The sequence below is a fragment of the Terrapene carolina genome, unplaced genomic scaffold (genome assembly GCF_002925995.2).
Source record: "Terrapene carolina triunguis isolate 2854851 unplaced genomic scaffold, T_m_triunguis-2.0 Scaffold210, whole genome shotgun sequence".
Taxonomy (NCBI): Eukaryota; Metazoa; Chordata; order Testudines; family Emydidae; genus Terrapene; species Terrapene triunguis.
The window spans coordinates 29,997,559-30,017,106 of NW_020664561.1; the positions used below are offsets into that span (position 1 = coordinate 29,997,559).

Genomic DNA, 19,548 nt, shown 5'->3' on the forward strand with positions numbered 1-19,548 from the left:
ATGATTTTGATTATTTAATGTTGAAACTTAGCTTTTCAGAATGTTTAAATTTAGTTTTAGGAAAATGTAGAATAGATATCTTTTATTTGTAGCAGGTGTACATTTAGGGATTCTTTCAGGATGTATTAACTTGTGATAAACATTCAATATTGTATTTATTTTTGATAATAATGTAATTTTGGTGGAGGAGGAAAATATCAGAGGTTGAATTATTTAAAGTAAGTGTAGCAGAAGCTCACTGGTATTTTTTTCTGAAAATGTATCTCCAGATGGAAGGAGCCATATACTTTGTCATCTCATTATAGAAATCTTGGAACGTTTTTTTCTTTAGAAAGTCCAGAGTTGGAGTTTTACAGAGTTAGATTTAACCACACACTTGACTGCTTTTGATTATCTATCTTCATGCTGGCAGTGCAATTGGCTGAATAGAATGAACTATTTTAGTTTTAAATGCACTCACACGTGTTACTGATAGAATGATTTATGAAATGCTGAGCTGAAGCAAAATCAGAACTGAAGACAACACTGGCTATGGCTGAGCAAACTGAGGAAAAATATTCACAAACATTTCATTGATTCTAACTAGAATTTTAGTTTTACTGTATTTTCAACCTTTCTATTTGCTGTTGGTGAACATTCATTCAAATAAATGAATATTCACAAGCATTGAATTTCAGGCCCACACTTGATATTTGGGGACTCATGAAATGAATAGTCAGTAGAGAATACATGCATTACTACTGCCTGTTCACAGTTCATGAACAAGAGAAAGAAGGGATATATTCACCAAATACATTTGTGTTGAGAATTTGCTCAGCTTTAACAGTGGAAGTAATTTAATTTAGTTTTAAAAGCTTGCCTTTACAGAAAGTGGTTAGAATTTCCCCTGCTTAGAGAGTGCAGAATTGGGTCCAATGGAAAACGATCAGTTAAATTATCTTTTTCTCTATATATTATATGTAAAATGAAGAGAGCCAGCTTGACATCCCTATTTCTCCCCTGAAGTAGTACAGCAGGGGCAATGTGCTGTAAGCTGCCTCACCCAACTTCCACATTTGTTCTGTAGGGGCCTCTTTTGAGGGGAAAGTAGTTCTGTCTCCATGCCATTCAATCCTTGGCATCCCTGCAACAGTAACCAAGGATGCCAAAGAGTGCAAATTGTGAGTGTTTTTGTTATGTGGACACTTATTTACCAGGACCTGGAGTGAGAATTTAAAATTATTTCACATCAGCCAGCAGCCACAGGCCACCAGCAATCTTGATTGGATTGTTTTAGATTATTTAGAATGTCAGACCTCTGGGGCAGGGCCAACACCCGGGATCCTCTTTTTCTCCGTGTTTGTACAGTGCCTAGCATAATGGGGCCCTGGTTCATGACTGCAGCTCCTAGGCACTACCACAATAATAATAAATAATAATCTGAACCATTGTCCTAGAAACAACAGGCTCTGCCTATTTACTCCTTTTCTGAGCTACCCAGTATGACTTCGACATATTTTACAATATCACGACATATTTTACAATATTTTACGTCATCATCCTGTTATGCCTAAAATAAAATCTGCTTGTATTCATAGATCAGTGACACATTGGTGCCTGAGCAACAGTTACTGTATACATAAGAATGAATATAAGGTAGCACGGCAAGCTGTTCAGAGCAGGAGAAGATTCTTCATGCCTGTGTGGAGATTAAACATCTTTGTGATGTTCATTATTGTAAGATTCAATAGTGAACATAATCCTGCTCCTTTAAGAGCCAAACCATTACAACAGGGCTACCCACAGTGAAAATCCCAAATAAAGATCTGAAGTGTGGTTTCGTCCAGTCAAATTCTAGAAAAAAGAGAGCCCCAACCAGCTAACTTTCCCCAGCCCTCTTTCTAGAAATCATTCCTCCTTGACTCTTGCAGCCTAACTGCACCCCCAACTCCCCAAAGAACATCCCACTTCTAGTGTGTTCAGCAGGATAGAGAGTGAATTAATCCCCCACAGTTGCTCCAGCTCTGTAAAATTCCTGTGATGCTTCTTTTAGCTAGATGGGGAGACAATTAGCCCTTTTCCTACCAACCTCTGGAGAAGGGTGCTGTACCCTCAGTCACATGTAGTCAGAATGTATATTTGTATTAGGGGTCAAAAAAGATTATGTTTGGGAGCTAAGTGTTGGTACAATATATGAAATGCTTGTTAAGTCATTTCCACTTATCAGAATTCATATGTTAAAGGAATCTGTATTGTAAGCACTAATTTCCAAATTATTTATGAAATAGTAAATCTCAATTAGCAAGTGACCTGTAAAAAAAAATCTAATCTTAACTAACTTACACTGGATATGATGGGCTCCTAGATATTTGATGAGAGAATGACCCTGTTAAAATAATACTCTAATGTAAGAGTAGCCTGCAATAACACAAAATACGATCTAGCCACTCTGATGACTAGACACCTGCATATAGCAATGACATTTATTTCCATTTTGAAATGTTGCAGTATGAATAATTCTTTTTGTTGTTGTTTTTGCTACTTTTTCAGCTGAACCAGTTGATGTGCTAAAAGCATTAGAATTTCACAAATCACCAGAAGGAATATCAAGAACAACAGGATTTTGCACAAACAGAAGAGATTCAAAAGGATCAGATGTTGCTTACAGAGTTTCAAAACATGCGCAAGTCAGTGCCCCAACAAAGCAACTGTACCCAGGTGAGTCTATCAGAAAGTCAGCTTCCTGGTGTGTTTTCTTATTGTCCCAGACATGCAGAAAGACAGACAATATACAAGGGATGTGGTTTAATTTGGCCACTACTATATTATTTATCTCATCTTGGAACTAACCTACAGTAATTCGTATATGCTAATCAGGCATGAGAGTGGGCTCAGCTTGGAGGGGCAGGGTTTATATATGCTCCTCTAGGTGTGCAGAGGTCAATGGCCTACCTGAGTGTCATCAGCTCCGGGTGATACACTCTTCTTGGCCACCTGCAGGGCCGGCTCCAGGCGCCAGCGCAGGAAGCAGGTGCTTAGGGGTGGCACGTCCAGGTCTTCGGCGGCAATTCGGTGGCGGGTCCCTCAGTCCCTCTCAGAGGGAAGGACCGGCTGCTGAATTGCCATCGAAGAATGAAGCGGCGGCGGTAGAGCTGCTGCCGAAGTGTCGCCGATCGCGGCTTTATCTTTTTTTTTTCTTCGCCGCTTGGGGCAGCAAAAAAGCTGGAGACAGCCCTGGCCACTTGCTTCCAGTTCCTGAGGGGGGAGACCCTTAAAGCGGCCAGTACCTTTTCCCCCATCAATCCAAAGGAAGCTCCCCCACCATGAGATTGCACGATCTGTGCTTCCTGATGTGTTTTCTTATTGTCTGTGTTTTTCTGCTAGTTGCAGCACAGCACAGAGCCCATTCCTATTAACTAGTGTAGCATCATGAGATGTCCCTGCTTTCCATTCATGTACAAATGCAGGAAGCAGCCAATCAAATGGACAGACAGAGTGTTTTTAAAAAATTACATACCAAATATTTAGGGCCTGATTCTTCTCGGACCAGTTTTATGTTAGTGTGACTCCATTAACTGCAATGGATCTACTTTGGATTTACACTGATGTAAGAGATCAGTGAATCAGGCCATCAAATGCCATACATAGAGAAATACTGCTTGATATTATATAAAACTGTAATAATTCTTTTTTCATTGCCTTTGTGAAGATCAGTCTCACAAAACACCTATTGACTTAAATGAGAATTTTGTTTGAGTAAGGACTGCGAGACATATTGTTAACTAGTCACTAAACTTGTCTCAGTGTATAAAGTGCCTCACCATATGAACTAAATTGCCTAGGGAGGTTGTGGAATCTCCATCTCTGGAGATATTTAAGAGTAGGTTAGATAAATGTCTATCAGGGATGGTCTAGACAGTATTTGGTCCTGCCATGCGGGCAGGGGACTGGACTCGATGACCTCTCGAGGTCCCTTCCAGTCCTAGAATCTATGAATCTATGAAACTCTCTAAGGCTAGGTCTACACTACAGCGGGGGGGGTCGACCTAAGATACGCAACTTCAGCTACGTGAATAGCGTAGCTGAAGTGGCGTATTTTAGGTCGACTTACCTGGCTGTGAGGACGGCGGCAAGTCGACCGCTGCCGCGCCGCCGTCGACTCCGCTACCGCCTCTTGCCGCGGTGGATTTCCGGAGTCGATGGTAGAGCCATCAGGGATCGATTTTATCGCGTCTTCACTAGACGCGGTAAGTCGATCCCCGATAGACCGATTGCTACCCGCCGATCCGGCGGGTAGTGAAGACGTGCCCTCAGCTTCTGTGTTAGGAAGTCACTGCTTAATCCGGAACATTTACAAAAGACAACTATTGGATCCAGTTATCTTAAGAAGCAATAGTTACACTTAGTACCAGGCACAGGAGAACAAGTTTGTACCGCAACCAGAAAAGAAGCACTGAAAAAATGAAAATGTTTCTTGTGAGATTTCTACCCTCAAATTTTCTGAATCAAGAGGTTTAGCTAGAGATTGAAATAAGCATCTGAACTTTTGAGTGTTTACGTGAATTGAATATTTCACCAGTTAATAGACAGAATGATTAACATTTCACAAAGATTCTAGATTAAATTAACTGTATGGTTTAACATATTGGTGAATTCAGGCTACAATTACAGTTGTCATATTACAGCAACAGTAATTACAAAAATAGTGGTATGGTAACATATTTACACGTGCATAGAAAGGAAGGGAAATGGACCAAACAGCACAATAAAACAAATGTTGCTTCTTTGTTTAAGTGGCAAACCTCTGAGGTGGGATGATAACTGACATGTAATGGCTAGAAGGAAAATATATGACTGGCTGTGTTCCTAGACTAAAAGGCCAATTCTTCCATTGCTATGACTTCATACTTTGCATTGATGGTAATGGGAGCAACATGAGTATTGCTGACAGAACAGACCTAAGTAATTTTATCTGGTTTTCTCATCATTCTATCAGAGGGAATTTTATGAATATTTGGTGATAGATCCATAAGGTGGACAGCATTGAGAAGTTTCTTACTTCTGTGCCAGGAATGGTCTATTTTAAAAGCAACACTTCTGGGAGTTATATTGCAGTGGTAAAAATGCAGATTGTGGTTGGTTGTTGCAAAATCATTCCCAGAAGTATCATCTGGTTGACATTATGTAAGGGTATCCTGATATTTTGGGGACTACACATGGTTAGTTGTGGGTAACAGGTAATGTGACTCCATCCCATCTCTGATTTCTCTGACATGAAATAAGCACATTATGTAAAAAGTTTCTTTGGATTTTTATTTTGGGTGGGAACAAAATTTCATTCCATGATTTTGCTTCCACTCTTTTCACTTGATTGAAAGTGTTGCAGTTTATTAAACATATATATATATCAACTTTCAATCTTCATGCCATGACGTAAAAGCAGATTTTGAGTGGGCTTGCTTGTGAGCACACCCATGAAATATGGGCAAGGAAAATATTTTTGTTTTGTCTATTAAAAGAGTAATGATGTGGTCAACATCTGGGATTTTTATAGATCCTCAAGTATTTATTATCCGGAAAGCAATAATAATACATCAATATGTTCTTAGAGCAATAGAGACATGTAGAAGAGAAACTGCTATCAGACCTTTCATGTGTATCTTGCATCATCATTTAAAGAATTAGTTGATCTCTTTTTATTTCAAGGGGGGGGGGAATGAAAGGAAATTTAGAAAAAAACATATTTAGGGCAGATTCTTCCACATTTCCTCACATTAGACTATATCTCCTCAGCTGGTATAAAATGACAGAGCTTCACTGAAGGCAATGGAGCTATCCAGCTGAGGATATAGTTCATTGAACATAATCAATGGGATTATGAGCATAATAAATTGCTACTCCACACAAGTAGGGGTGACAGTATCTTGACTAATAAGCCTAAAAAAAAGTTTCAAAACTCTTCAGTTATTTTATTAAAGTACTACAGCTGCACCATGGAGATAAAGCTAACATTTTAATCAGTCCCTTTTTATTGTTAGTATTACAGTGACAATATGATCCAAAAATGTCTTGTGCAGAAATGAAATGGGTAGGAACTACTGGTAGAGCAACACTGTTAACGAACCTTCAAATACAGTGGGCTGGTGACTGAAACCTCATGGAAGGACATTGGATCATTGGCCTTTAAGAGCCATTAGCACAGAATAGGCATTCTTTGCCAAAGCAAGGCCTCAGAGTCCAGACATTCCTTTGGGGGAAAAGTTCCTGTGTTAACTTGCACTTATTTTATGAATGACACTGTAGACTAACTATTAGATTTGGCAGCTACAGTAGTAACTGCTCATTTTGTTCATGAATGCCAGAGTAAATATGTTCATTATGTTGTTTGTTGGCACGTAAATTTAAATTGCCTTTGGCAGCCTCAATTTAGGTGCTTTTCTTTCTAACCTCTGCAGGATTTCTGGATTAGAACTAGGATGGAGCACTCAGTTTCACCCTGCTGTTCCACCTCTTGAACTCTCCTTTCTGGGGCATGCAAGGGGAAATTGTCAGTTAAAGAGAGAGGGAAAAAACTGGCTTAAAATGCATAATCTATTTGGAAAAACACCATGCTCCCCACTTTTTGAATAAAGAACTCAGAAGAAAACATTTATAAGAGTCCAGTAGGCAGTACTTAATGAACTGAGCCCTAAGACAACTTATGGACACAACACTATGTTTGTAAAGCATTCGGAGTGGATGGCTTGCCATTGACTTTAAAAGGGGTGAGGATTTCCTCATAGTTGTTTATTTTGTCTTGGGATGTGGTGTAATGAATGCTTTCTGTGAAAATGAATGTGCCTGGACCACCATCTAACCACTTACCATAGAAAGATCTACTATGATTTTCACTCCATTTACTATAATTTTCTTCCTGTCCATAGTTCTTGTGAGCAATGCCACGGCAGATCCAGAAAGCACTGATTATGTGTCAATGTGATACCCTTTCTAGTGTGTGGCATTTTCGAGATGGCATTCTAGGAATTATGTCAGTGTTTCATTCTGTCATGACTGGTGGGGGGTAGGGGGTATGCACGGTATTTGAAGGTACTTGTAGGCTGCGTCCCACTGCTGGGTGGGACAATCCCTCCATAAGACCCACTGTTCCTGAGCCCCCCAACCCCAATAATTAGTCTCACAGAGCATAGTCAACTTGCTACCTTTGTCCAGGGAAGTGAGCTCGCTCATTCTGGGATCTTTGGAAAACGTCCAGTAGGTCTGGAATTCCCTTACCATGACAAAAAAGGAAAAATTCCTTCTGTGTTTTTTCAGAGAGCATGTGCAAATACCGCTGTGCATTATGTGGCATGTTAGCCCAGAGAATTTTGTTAAATTTTCAGAAGCAGGGTGCCCAGTGGGTATGTATATATTTATAATATAATAATAGGGGAAAGACAAAAAAAAAGATGTTAAATAGGACTAAGAAGTGAGCAAACCAATAGCCAACATTTTAATGAAGCCAAAGTACATGTTGCAGTGTCCCCTTATCCACTATCATAGCTGATCTCTAGGTTTGGGTATCTTTTTAGCTATTGTGAGACACTGAGACAAACAGCTAAGTATTGAAGTTCACTGCATGACCTTGGAGGAGTCATTTAATGTCTCTGTGCCTCAGCTCACGCATTTGTAAATATCAGTGTAATAATATTTACCTGCCTCACAGGAGGGTATTGAAGCTTCATTACATAATGTTTGTAGACTGCTTTGAGCTCACAAGTTGAAATATATTATACAATTAATATCATATAAGATATTATATTCTTGTATGGTCTTATTACCTCATGTTATTTTTTTTTACATTTTCAAGGAATGACAACACAACAAAAGATAATGATTTTCCTAATCATTGTATTGTTGCCATTGTTAAAACTTACCCAGTCCATTCTTACTGTTTAAATCAAATTGCTCAAGAAATCTAAAAGTAATCAAGAAAGTTTGATAACTATTTCAGCTAAGCATGTAAGCGTGATACTTTGTCATAAATAAGAAATGCTTGATTCACATTCTTAATTTGATTATGTTGATACTGGGTTCCCCTCTGAAGCAATTTGCTTATCATTCACAATTTCGGTGCAAGACTAAACACATGGTTATATCATATCATAGTATAAAATACACAAAACTCACTGAACTGAGGCAAACAATGCTACTCATTTTTGTGACTTTCCTCAAAAAGCTTCCACAGTTTGTTTTTTCCACAGTGCCTTATCTGATTGAAAAGCACATGCTCAGACTAGATGAATTAGTGCCACCTGCCTTAAGCATTTTCAACATCTCTTTCAGATTAACAGTTCAGACAAGGCAGGTGTTCAGGTCCTTTCAAGTTATCTGTTTGGCCTCCTTTCATCCCAATCATTTGTTCTTTCTTTCCTTTTGCTGTCATCTATTCAATCTAATATTAAAAGGTATGCTATATAGTGTCATTTCATATATAGTTGTCAAACTAACAACTTTGCTTTAAAAGATCCGATCCAAAGCCCACTGAAATCAACATAAAATTTCCTATTGACTTCAATGGATCAAGTCCATTAAGAATAAGATCCCAAATCAAGCCCAAAATCTTCATAGATTCCCATTATATGCTGAAAATCTTTTATTAACAAAGTTAAAATATGATGAATATAAAACACACAAAGCACTATTAGTGCAGACAGTATAATAAATGTAACACTAAGCATTCCCTTAGTGGTAATATAGTGGTGGGAATTCTTTTCCCAACAGTGAAAGGAATACTATATGATAAGAAAGCAATCATCAACTCTGTCTATAATACTGTACTTATTCTTTTGTAGTATTATTAGTTCTATTAATATTACTGCTATTTAAAAAAGGCAAACATCTAGACTTAATGCAAGTGATAAGTCTGAGAATCCAAGCAATCAGAAATTTCAGTTGGCAACATCTCTCTCATGACATTAACTTGGCCAGATTGCACATTTTGTATGTTTTATTGTTTACACTGATAAACTACAATATTTTAAGGTTGATGTTTAACAAGAAAAGCAAGACTAGTAAATACTAAATGCATGCAGTGTAATTGAATTTTGAATTTGTGCCAGAGTTTTGTTGTTGGGGTTTTTTGGGGGGTGGGAGGTGGGAAAAAGGCACATTTAATTTATCGAGGAGGCAGGGGCCTGGAAGAAAAGATGGACAGAAATCCAGAGCTATTTGGCTTGGAGAGATGAACCTAGCCACCCTTAACTATGTTCACCTGAACCCTGCTGTCCTTACCTCTGCCATCCTTATTTGAAAGTCCACAAGCTGAATAAACCACTTGAAACACTTAAGGACACCGACAGGCTTGAATGGTTTAAAACTACTTTTAACCATTAAAGAAATTTAATCTTCTTAAGCTTGCTACATCTGTAGGTAGTTTAAGCAGTTTAAACAACTTTAAATCCTTAGAGCAGCTAATGCCGTTTAAGACCGCTAAAGATTTAGAGCTGCTTAAAATATCTGGCAGCTGCAGTTTAGATTGTTTGAAAGCATACTGCATCAGAGTGCCCCAAAATGATAAACCCATTCTGATTTTGAATAAATCTTTAAACAAAAAAATCAGATCCACCTTTACAAAATGCCAACTTAGAGTTCAGTGTTCAAACTTTTAAAACTTCTGAACTGATTTTCTTAAAAACTGTTCTTGATTTTTTAATTAAAAAAAAAGACTTGTTGAGATCTACAAAGAAAGCCAGTTTTTAAGTTTCTATCTAATGGCAAAATTCTTATCAGAACATATAAGAAAATTGTTCATGCTCAGAAATGACTAAAGCATTTTAATTAGATTTATTTATTTTTTTAAATTACCTATGGGCTGAAAACAAAAAATTCAGCTAAAAAGGACTTAGAGAAAGTTAAGAGCAAGTGAAAAGTGAAGGTTAGAATAGAAGATGGAATACAACGCTAGCTATGGCATGTGCTACAACTATTATTTCCAGTTATACAGAGCTTTATTGCTTCCCTATGATGGAGGTAAACATTCTAATATATATTCAGGGAATTATAGACTGCAATACAGAAAGGTTAAGGGCCATATTCTGCTCACAGTTATATCTCCTGAAATTGAAGTGAATGGTTCAATGAATATAGCCTAATTTGCTCAAAGTTGAACAAAGCAGTGGTAGAGATAGTAAAATAACTCAGGAATTCTGACTACCAACAACATCCTCTAACTACAGGAACAATACTCCCTCCTTTTAATTCTTGAAAGCACATTTCCTGAGTGAGTTATAGAAATATATAGGTCATGTGCTTAATCAAAGAGGATGGAATTCACACAGTAAAGTGATCTTCTTAGCTGAAAAACACAATTTCAGGAAAATAAACCAGACTATTTTAATAATTTATATGGATTTTCAATCTGCAGTTTGTACTTAATAGAAGAAATCAAGAAATCCTTAAAAGTAACCTGCAAATTAAAATCTAATATAAATGTCATTGTTTTATATTGTTTTAAGAGACAATACTTATTTCTAATATGCAATCATATAATATAATATGCAAGGCCCTTCATATAACTCTTTACAGATTTGAGTTATCACTCTGAGGGTTTTTTTATACAAAACGTAATGTTTATCCCATAGTCTCATTAATATTATACACAGGAGCAGCTTATTTTCTAAATTATTTAGGGTACCTGTCTTTGTACCTGTCTTTTTAAAATCTGATATACAACCAATTTACTGGCCTGCTCTCCATGCTTGTTGTGCCTCTGGCTGAGATGAAGTAAAGTGCATTCTGCTTTTTAATTCAATAAATAATTTAATTCAGATTTACCTCAAGACAAATCTACTAAGTTTCTTACACAATTCAACATTTTTCCGTATTTTTCCTCACTGTTTGTGTTTTAATTTTATTTCATTTTTCAGGTATCATTAAACCTCTCAAATAAATCTTAAAAGCTTTCCTGTCATATTTGAGATGACTGAGCCTATATTAAGACCTTTAAAAATATTAATATTTATAAATGTTGGATTATTAACATAAGTGGGCTTTACCAGAACTGGAATGTTCCTGGAACACCTGTTCTAATAATATAACATCAAAACTGGGGAAAAAAACCTCAGAGTCAACTAACTTACAAATGCCTACCTTTGAATTTATTGCCACACTTTTTAATTTAGGGTAGACATGGACCAAGGAGGCAGTATTTGGAGTAGGTTTAACCTAGGCTTCATATTCTATGGCACTGAAATAAGGCAGTTGTTCATGCAAGACAAAGTTATGGATGTGAGGGGCAGGGCTCAGCAGCCCTGGGGATCCCTTTTGGTTTATGTCTTAGGGTACGTCTTCACTACCCGCCGTATTGGTGGGTAGCAATCGATTTATCCGGGATCGATATATCGCGTCTCGTTAAGACGCGATATATCGATCCCCAAACGTGCTAACCGTCGACTCTGGAACTCCACCAGAGTGAGCGGCGGTAGCACAGTTGACGGGGGAGCCGCAGCTGTCGATCCTGCGCCGTGTGGACCCCAGGTAATTCGATCCAAGATACTTCGACTTCAGCTACGCTATTCGCGTAGCTGAAGTTGCGTATCTTGGATCGATCCCTCCCCCAGTGTAGACCAGCCCTTATATTCCTAAAGGTCATGCTTCAGGGCTTCAGCCAGTCATCTGTAGGGGGTCAGGAAAGGATTCCCCCCCTCCAGTGTATGCTGTTTTTGTCTCCTTCCTCTGAAGGATCAGAGATGGCTATGTCTGGAGATGTAACACTGGATGAGGTGGGCTGGTGCTCTGAGGTGGCACTGCACAGTCTCTCTCTCTCTCTCTCTCACACACACACACACACACACACACACACACACATGCTTAGCTTCCTAGTTCTTGGTCATGTGCTTAGGGTCTAACTGATAATATGTGAGGTCAGAAAGGAATCCCTCCCCTCCTCCTCCCCCCTCCTCCCAGTCAGATTGACAGTGACTGTGGGGTTTTTGCTTCTTTTTCAGCAGCATGGAGTGCAGGTCACTTGCTGGGATTATCTGGGTATATCTCATCTAATCATTTCTCTGCCATTGCAGGGGCCTGTGGCGTTAGTGTACTTCAGTCTCTCACAGGCTCTGCCTGTGACACAATAGTTTAGTCTCCTGTGGACAGTAGTACTTTGGTCTAGTTTGGGTTGTTGAATTTAGTGTGCAGGTGCTGGCTGGTGTTGGTGGCCTATGATATACAGGAGGTCAGACTAGAGGATCTGCTGGTACCTCCTGGCCTTAAACTTTATGACTAACATTTTGCAAATAAAGCATAGACATTTCACAAGAACTGCTGATCTCATAACATTTCTGTCATCTGTGTCAAGGCTCCATATCCTGATTGCCTCAATGTGAGTAAGCCTATATGGTCAAATACTGACTCCCTTGCACGAGTGAAAAGCGGTAGAACAATGCTCCACGGAGGCTTTCTACAACAATATCAAGGCGTGGTTGGGGGCAGCCTTGGGGATGTGCTGGGGTATGCTGACTTGGTTGATAAACTTTGGTGAACCATAGGTTAAAAAGCTCTGTAATGAGTTGCAGCAGCTATGAAAGGCCACAATAGCATCTGAAGAATGGCTACGTCATTGTTCTCTGAGCCTGGTTCTGGATTAGGGAGAATTCCACCAATCAACCTCCATAGAGATTTCTTGCACAAAGCTCATTTGCTTTCTGTTTGAATGGTGGAAAAAATGGGGCAGGATGTTTTTCAGTAAAAAAGGAGCCTCAGAATGATCACAACACTCAGGGCACTTTTTTCATCACATGCATCCGTCTTTGTCATTCCCTCATTTAAAAGTTGTATCCATCCACTCTTTATTCTTGAGGCTGTAGAAGTTAAAACAATGATTGACTTATGGCGTGTACTTCAAAGAGAAATTGTCAGGCAGCAAATGAAAATAAAAACTTTTTTCTTTGCCCAAACCTCCTATTACATACAAATAGGCATGTGTTTTGTTTTTAAATAAATTATTTCTGAGATAATTTAATAAGTAACATCTGCACCACAGTTAAATAAAAATGTTAGTACTACATTTATCTCAGGGCAGAGGCCCAGCATATGGCTTTATAGACCACATAAGCCTCAGTTAACCCTTGTGTTAATAACATAAGTGGTGTATGGAATCATGTGTGGTCCCTCTGCATATGACCCTTATTTAAGATGCATATTGGAAACAATGGAATATACATAAACGAAATGGTTTAAACTATTAGAGTGGCCACTGGGAAATGCAAGGTATCTGATATCATATTTCCAAGAATATCAATTGTCTTTTTGTCTGTTGAAATTACAATGTGTAGTTATAAACTAGAGTCATTTCTGCTCCCTTTTTCAAGAAGATGAAGAATAGAAAAGTAATTAATACAGAACTGCCACCTCTCTTGTATATATTGTGTTACATCTACATAAATGCACAATGATTTTATAGTTCAAGCTTTTAAGATGTCTTCAGGTAAAACTTTTGGGAAGTAAAGTGAGAATGGGAAGACAAGAAAGTATAAAGACAAAGGTTTGAAGAGAGAAATTTTCTTGTAATCAGAATTTTTATCACATTTATTTTGGAGGAAAAACAGAAAAATAGAACCTCTCAATTAATAATAAAGCATAAATGTTTACAAAAATGTTATATCTTTTTCAGATTTGTGACTACATTTGTCATTTTCTTCTCAGGTGGAAACTTTCCTCAAGACTTTTCAATATTAATTACAGTAAAACCTAAAAAGGGGATCCAGTCCTTCCTTTTATCTGTCTACAATGAACAGGGTATTCAGCAAATAGGTGTGGAAGTTGGTAGATCCCCTGTCTTCCTGTTTGAAGATCAGTATGGAAAACCTGCCCCAGAAGATTATCCTCTTTTTAGGACAGTCAACATTGCTGATGGAAAGTAAGTGTAAAAAAATCAAGTTTAATATAAAAATTAACAACACAGGAACTACTGTGTGGACTAATGTTCCTTCACATAGTATAGTTGTAAAATTAAATGAATCAGTTACAGAATTGTCAGCTGGCTGAACTACAGTGCCACAGAAACTAAGGTCCCTTTGCAGGAGAACTTAGGCCTGGTCTACACTGGGGTGGGGGGGATCAATCTAAGTTACGCAACTTCAGCTATGTGAATAATGTACCTGAAGTCAATGTACTTAGATTTACTTACTCCCGGGCTGATACTCTCCCGTCGACTCCGCCTGCACCTCTTGCCCTGGTGGAATACCGGAGTCGATGGGAGAGCGCTTGGTCGATTTATTGTGTCTAGAGTAGACGTGATAAATTGACCCCCGCTGGATCGATTGCTGCCCGTTGATCCAGCGGGTAATGTAGACAAGCCCTTAGTTCCAGCTTCCTGCAGAATACAAGAATACAAACAAGTACAGCTTTGTGCTCCTATTTGCCCTTTCCCATAATTCAAGAGCAAGGGAGCACTCATAGAAATAAAAACTTAAGTGAACAATATGAAGCTATGAAGTCATCTTGTTCTTGGCCCATGAAGTCACCCTCAGCTCAACAAGCATCCAGGGACAGTGCCAGTGCAAAGTTACCTTCACTTGCCTCCCCCCTACATAAATACGTACCCAGAACCCAGTCTTACCCTGCTGTGCCAGGAGGAGGTTCCCTGAGTCAGAGTGAAGGCATGTTAGCAGGGCAATGTGGCATAGCTTACATTGCTGCTGAGCTGCTGTACCAGTTATTTGGATAAAGACAATTCAGGCTCTGGGAATGTCAGTTTGGCACCTTTCATGACCATTATTGTTATTTTTAAAGGCCCCCGACACTAACTCTAATTATATTAAAGGAACATTCATCCTTTTAAAAGTATTTTTATTTATTATGCTACAGTGCAGGAATGGCAGCTGCATTTTCAGAGATATACAGGTTGAAGTTTTTGTTAAACACTGGAAAGGAAAGAATGTTGCAAGCTGGAGGACAAATAAATTCACATATAATGTCAAGACTAAGGGTTATAAAGTTATTGAAGAATAACATGAAAGACCAAAGGAAAAGTTAAATTGTGTACTAGCTTTCGTGTTACTGCACAATACAGCTTCATAAGGCTCAAAAAACTGATATGTGTTCCCCTCAGCAGCAGGAAAACTGAAGCAGCAGGCCATTTTCATTTTGTTTCTCTATATAACAAACAAGGGGTAAAATCCTGTCCCCACTAATGTTTTTCTGTTGACTTCAGTAGAGCTAGAATTTCTCCCCACGTGTTGAGGTTCTGATAAAAATGAAGAAATCAAATGAGCTTCACCCAGAGTTGGTTTAAAGGGCTGGCATGCATGCTCCCAACAGAGAGTGGATACTGCTTTTGAATTCACCAAAAGGTAGATGCAGAGTGATGTGAAGCAATCCTTCCCTTGCAGGGACTGAGCGAGTGACCTCTTCCATGCTTTTGGCCCCTGCAGGCCTTGGGGTGGTTGGCCAATATTATGCTTCAGACTCAACTGTCCCACATAAAACGTAGTGCAACAATGAGCTATGCTTTGTCTTAAAATTTAAATGTAATTAAAAAAACTCTAAATAATCAAGTGAGCCTGAGGACAGCTAAACCATTTGCTTTTAAAATTAGATTGTTTAACTGAGTTCCAGAGTGAACACAGAATTCCAGTTCTGGCTCTGTGGTACTGGTAACCAGTAAGATTCCATTGCTTCAAGATGTTCCCTTTGATATATAAAAGCCCTTTAAAAATGACCCATGCCATCTCTTTGATTTGGACACCCTTCATGGCTGCAAATGCCAGTCAAGATTATTTAATTCTGGTACTCATCTTGCATCTCGCTAACAGCACATATTTTCTCTGACTCTCCTTGCCTTTGCATATCAGAGATGCTGTGCTTTGCTCACTCCATGTCATATGTAAAGATTCTCTGGTACTCAGGTATTTAGCTTGTCATTGCAAACAGTCTCACTAAACTAATGCATGTCTTTTGTTGTGATAACAAAGTGCCATGCAGTATATACGAGAGCTGGTCAAATACTGCAAAATTATTCATGAATGAATGTCTTTCAAATAGAAGTAATTCACTTTGGCAGTATTCACAACCCATTTTTATTCACTTCGTGAATATTTGTGCAAACAAAATGACTTTTGAAAGAACGTTGACAAAAATTATAAATATGTCCATATAAGTATTTTCACAAGTATTAATGCTAGAAATGTTTGTGCCTCCATCTTGAAAGTTCTTTCTACATTTGGGAGTCATCCAAACAGGGAGGCCAGACATGTGACTTAGGTGACCAATCATAGAGTACAAAGAGCGAATTGTGACTAGCAAAGCATTAACAATAGTGTGTCATTCATAAGCAACCCATTGGCTCGTGCAAATATATTTCAATCTTTCCTCAAATAATTTTGAATAACAAACAAATTCACAAAAAAGTCTGTTCTCAGATCATTCATGAACAGAAAGGGAGTTAATTAATCTAATGAAGTATTGTAAACAGTTTATTTAGCTCTAATCTGAACACACTGAAGTTCTTATACAGGCAAGAATTCAGAGAAAGGCAACTTGGACTTGATCCAAAACCGATTAAAGTCAATGGGAGTCTTTCCAGTGACATCAGTGGGCTTTGTGTCAGATTCCTTGTGCCTAAAGCAGCACTTCAGGAGACAATATTGTATGGGCTTGATACAGTACAAATCTGTAAGTATCACATAGAAGAAATTATCTCCCTCTCTCAAACTATCTCCTTGCAGCAATTTTACATATATAGAACTTTTTTGGGGGGAAATTCCCAAATTACTTAATTATATAATTTCAGGATGATGAATTATGCTGTCTTGCATGGATTATGGATTGACTTAAACAAATAAAATACTAAATGCAATTTTATTAATTTCAAACGGCTGATTGGCTTTTGCTTTTCTAGTAAGTACGTCAGATATTCAATCATTTGAACTACCTAACCCATTTATTATAGATGTCTGTTTTATGCATTACTATTGCAGTAAGGTTCTGATCCATCAACATACATACTCATGTAAATCTATGGGAATCTTTTCCTTGACTTCAGTGAGAGCTGGATCAGGCCACGAGTGCTTGAAGTTAAGTACATACTTAGGCGTTTTGCTGGACTGGGACTTAAATGCTGCTCCATTCAGTTCTGTGCAAGCATATGCACGAATGGCATTCATCCAAGAGTTCTGAAAGAACTCAAATGTGAAATTGCTGAACTACTAACTATGGTTTGTAACCTGTCCTTTAAATTGGCTTCTATACCCAATGACTGGAAGATGGCTAGTGTAACGCCAATATTTAAAAAGGGCTCTAGAGGTGATCCCAGCAATTACAGACTGGTAAGTCTAACGTCAGTACAGGGCAAATTAGTTGAAACAATCGTAAAGAATAAAATTGTCAGACACATAGAAGAACATAAATTGCTGGGCAAAAGTCAACATGGTTTCTGTAAAGGGAAATCATGTCTTACTAATCTACTAGAGTTCTTTGAAGGGGTCAACAAACATGTGGACAAGGGGGGTCCAGTGGACATAGTGTACTTAGATTTCCAGAAAGCCTTTGACAAGGTCCCTCACCAAAGGCTCTTACGTAAATTAAGTTGTCATGGGATAAGAGGGAAGATCCTTTCATGGATTGAGAACTGGTTAAAAGACAGGGAACAAAGGGTAGGAATAAATGGTAAATTTTCAGAGTGGAGAGTGGTAACTAGTGGTGTTCCCCAAGGGTCAGTCCTAGGACCAATCCTATTCAACTTATTCATAAATGACCTGGAGAAAGGGGTAAAAAGTGAGGTGGCAAAGTTTGCAGATGATACTACACTGCTCAAGATAGTTAAGACCAAAGCAGACTGTGAAGAACTTCAAAAAGATCTCACAAACCTAAGTGATAGGGCAACAAAATGGCAAATGAAATTTAATGTGGAAAAATGTAAAGTAATGCACATTGGGAAAAATAACCCCAACTATACATACAATATGATGGGGGCTAATTTAGCTACAACTAATCAGGAATCATCACGGATAGTTCTCTGAAGGCATCCAGGCAGTGTGCAGCGGCAGTCAAAAAAGCAAACAGGATGTTAGGAATCATTAAAAAGGGGATAGAGAATATGACAGAGAATATCTTATTTCCCTTATATAAATCCATGATACGCCCACATCTTGAATACTGCATACATATGTGGTCCTCATCTCAAAAAAGATATACTGGCATTAGAAAAGGTTCAGAGAAGGGCAACTAAAATGATTAGGGGTTTGGAACAGGTCCCATATGATGAGAGATTAAAGAGGCTAGGACTTTTCAGCTTGGAAAAGAGGAGACTAATGGGGAGTATGATAGAGGTACATAAAATCATGAGTGATGTGGAGAAAGTGAATAAAGAAAAGTTATTTACTTGTTCCCATAATTTAAGAACTAGGGGCCACCAAATGAAATTAATGGCAGCTGGATTAAAACAAATAAAAGGAACTTCTTCTTCACACAGCGCACAGTCAACTTGTGGAACTCCTTGCCTGAGGAGGTTGTGAAGGCTAGGACTATAACAGGGTTTAAAAGAGAACTGGATAAATTAATGGAGGTTAAGTCCATTAATGGCTATTAGCCAGGATGGGTAAGAAATGGTGTCTGTAGCCTCTGTTTGTCAGACGTGATGGACGGCAGAAGAGAGATCACTTGAGAATTATCTGTTAGGTTCACTCCCTCTGGGCCACCTGGCATTGGCCACTGTCAGTAGATGGGATACTGGGCTGGATGGACCTTTGGTCTGACCCAGTACGACCATTCTTATGTTCTTATGTTCTTATATTTTACTTAGTTTTTAGTCCTGTTCTATTTTTATTTTATATGCTAGCTATTTACAGCCCTTTCTAAAATAAACCACTAAAGGAAGTGTTAGATCTTAAAATGAGAAGATAAAATATGAAAAGAAAATGAATGCTGATGTGTAGATTTTTATGAACTGTAGTAGGTGTAATTTTTGATTGGCTTACAACTTGTAATATCTTTTTCTTACTTTGGAACTCTGAATTTATAAGCCTATTTTTAAAAACAGTTTACAGAAGAGCTGTGTTCTTTTGCTAGGTGGCATCGGGTAGCTATCAGTGTGGAGAAGAAAAGTGTTACCATGATTGTTGACTGTAAAAAGAAAACCACAAAAGCACTCGACAGGAATGACAGAGCAATTGTTGACACCAACGGCATCACCGTCTTTGGAACCAGGATTCTAGATGAAGAAGTTTTTGAGGTAAAAGTCCAGCATTAAATAATTGCTGTTAAATGATTTGGTGGTGAGCAGAGTTCCTGATGAAAGTTAAAATAGAAGCTTTTAGGAACTTCATAAGGCAAATTTGGTACAATGCAGGATACTGAATCATTCCAACTCTCTCATTCTCTCTCCAAATTGATGTTCTGGGCTAAGCATAGCCAGCAAGGTGAATTCCAGCCACTTTGGAGGGGCGGGGCGGAATGTGTAGGAGGTGTGGTGTGAGGAGCACATGTCTTGAAGGTACTCTGTATATCTCAGGTGATTATATTGTTCATTCTAGTCATTCATTTTCCCAGTAACTAGAATATGCTTTAGCAAAAAGGGAGTATACCTGTTTCTAT

General features: G+C 38.4%; 1 protein-coding gene across 5 annotated transcripts in view; it reads left to right on the forward strand.

Annotated features, from left to right (window-relative positions):
* The window catches only part of LOC112108480 (collagen alpha-1(XI) chain), a 221,790-nt gene that overhangs the window by 18,538 nt on the left and 183,704 nt on the right, over nucleotides 1-19,548 (forward strand). For all 5 annotated transcript variants that reach the window (XM_026655480.2, XM_026655483.2, XM_026655482.2 and 2 more), the window contains exons 2-4: nucleotides 2,530-2,697; nucleotides 13,660-13,873; nucleotides 19,024-19,186. In XM_026655480.2, the coding sequence (XP_026511265.1) occupies nucleotides 2,530-2,697; nucleotides 13,660-13,873; nucleotides 19,024-19,186 (545 nt within the window). The remainder of the gene's footprint in view (nucleotides 1-2,529; nucleotides 2,698-13,659; nucleotides 13,874-19,023; nucleotides 19,187-19,548) is intronic.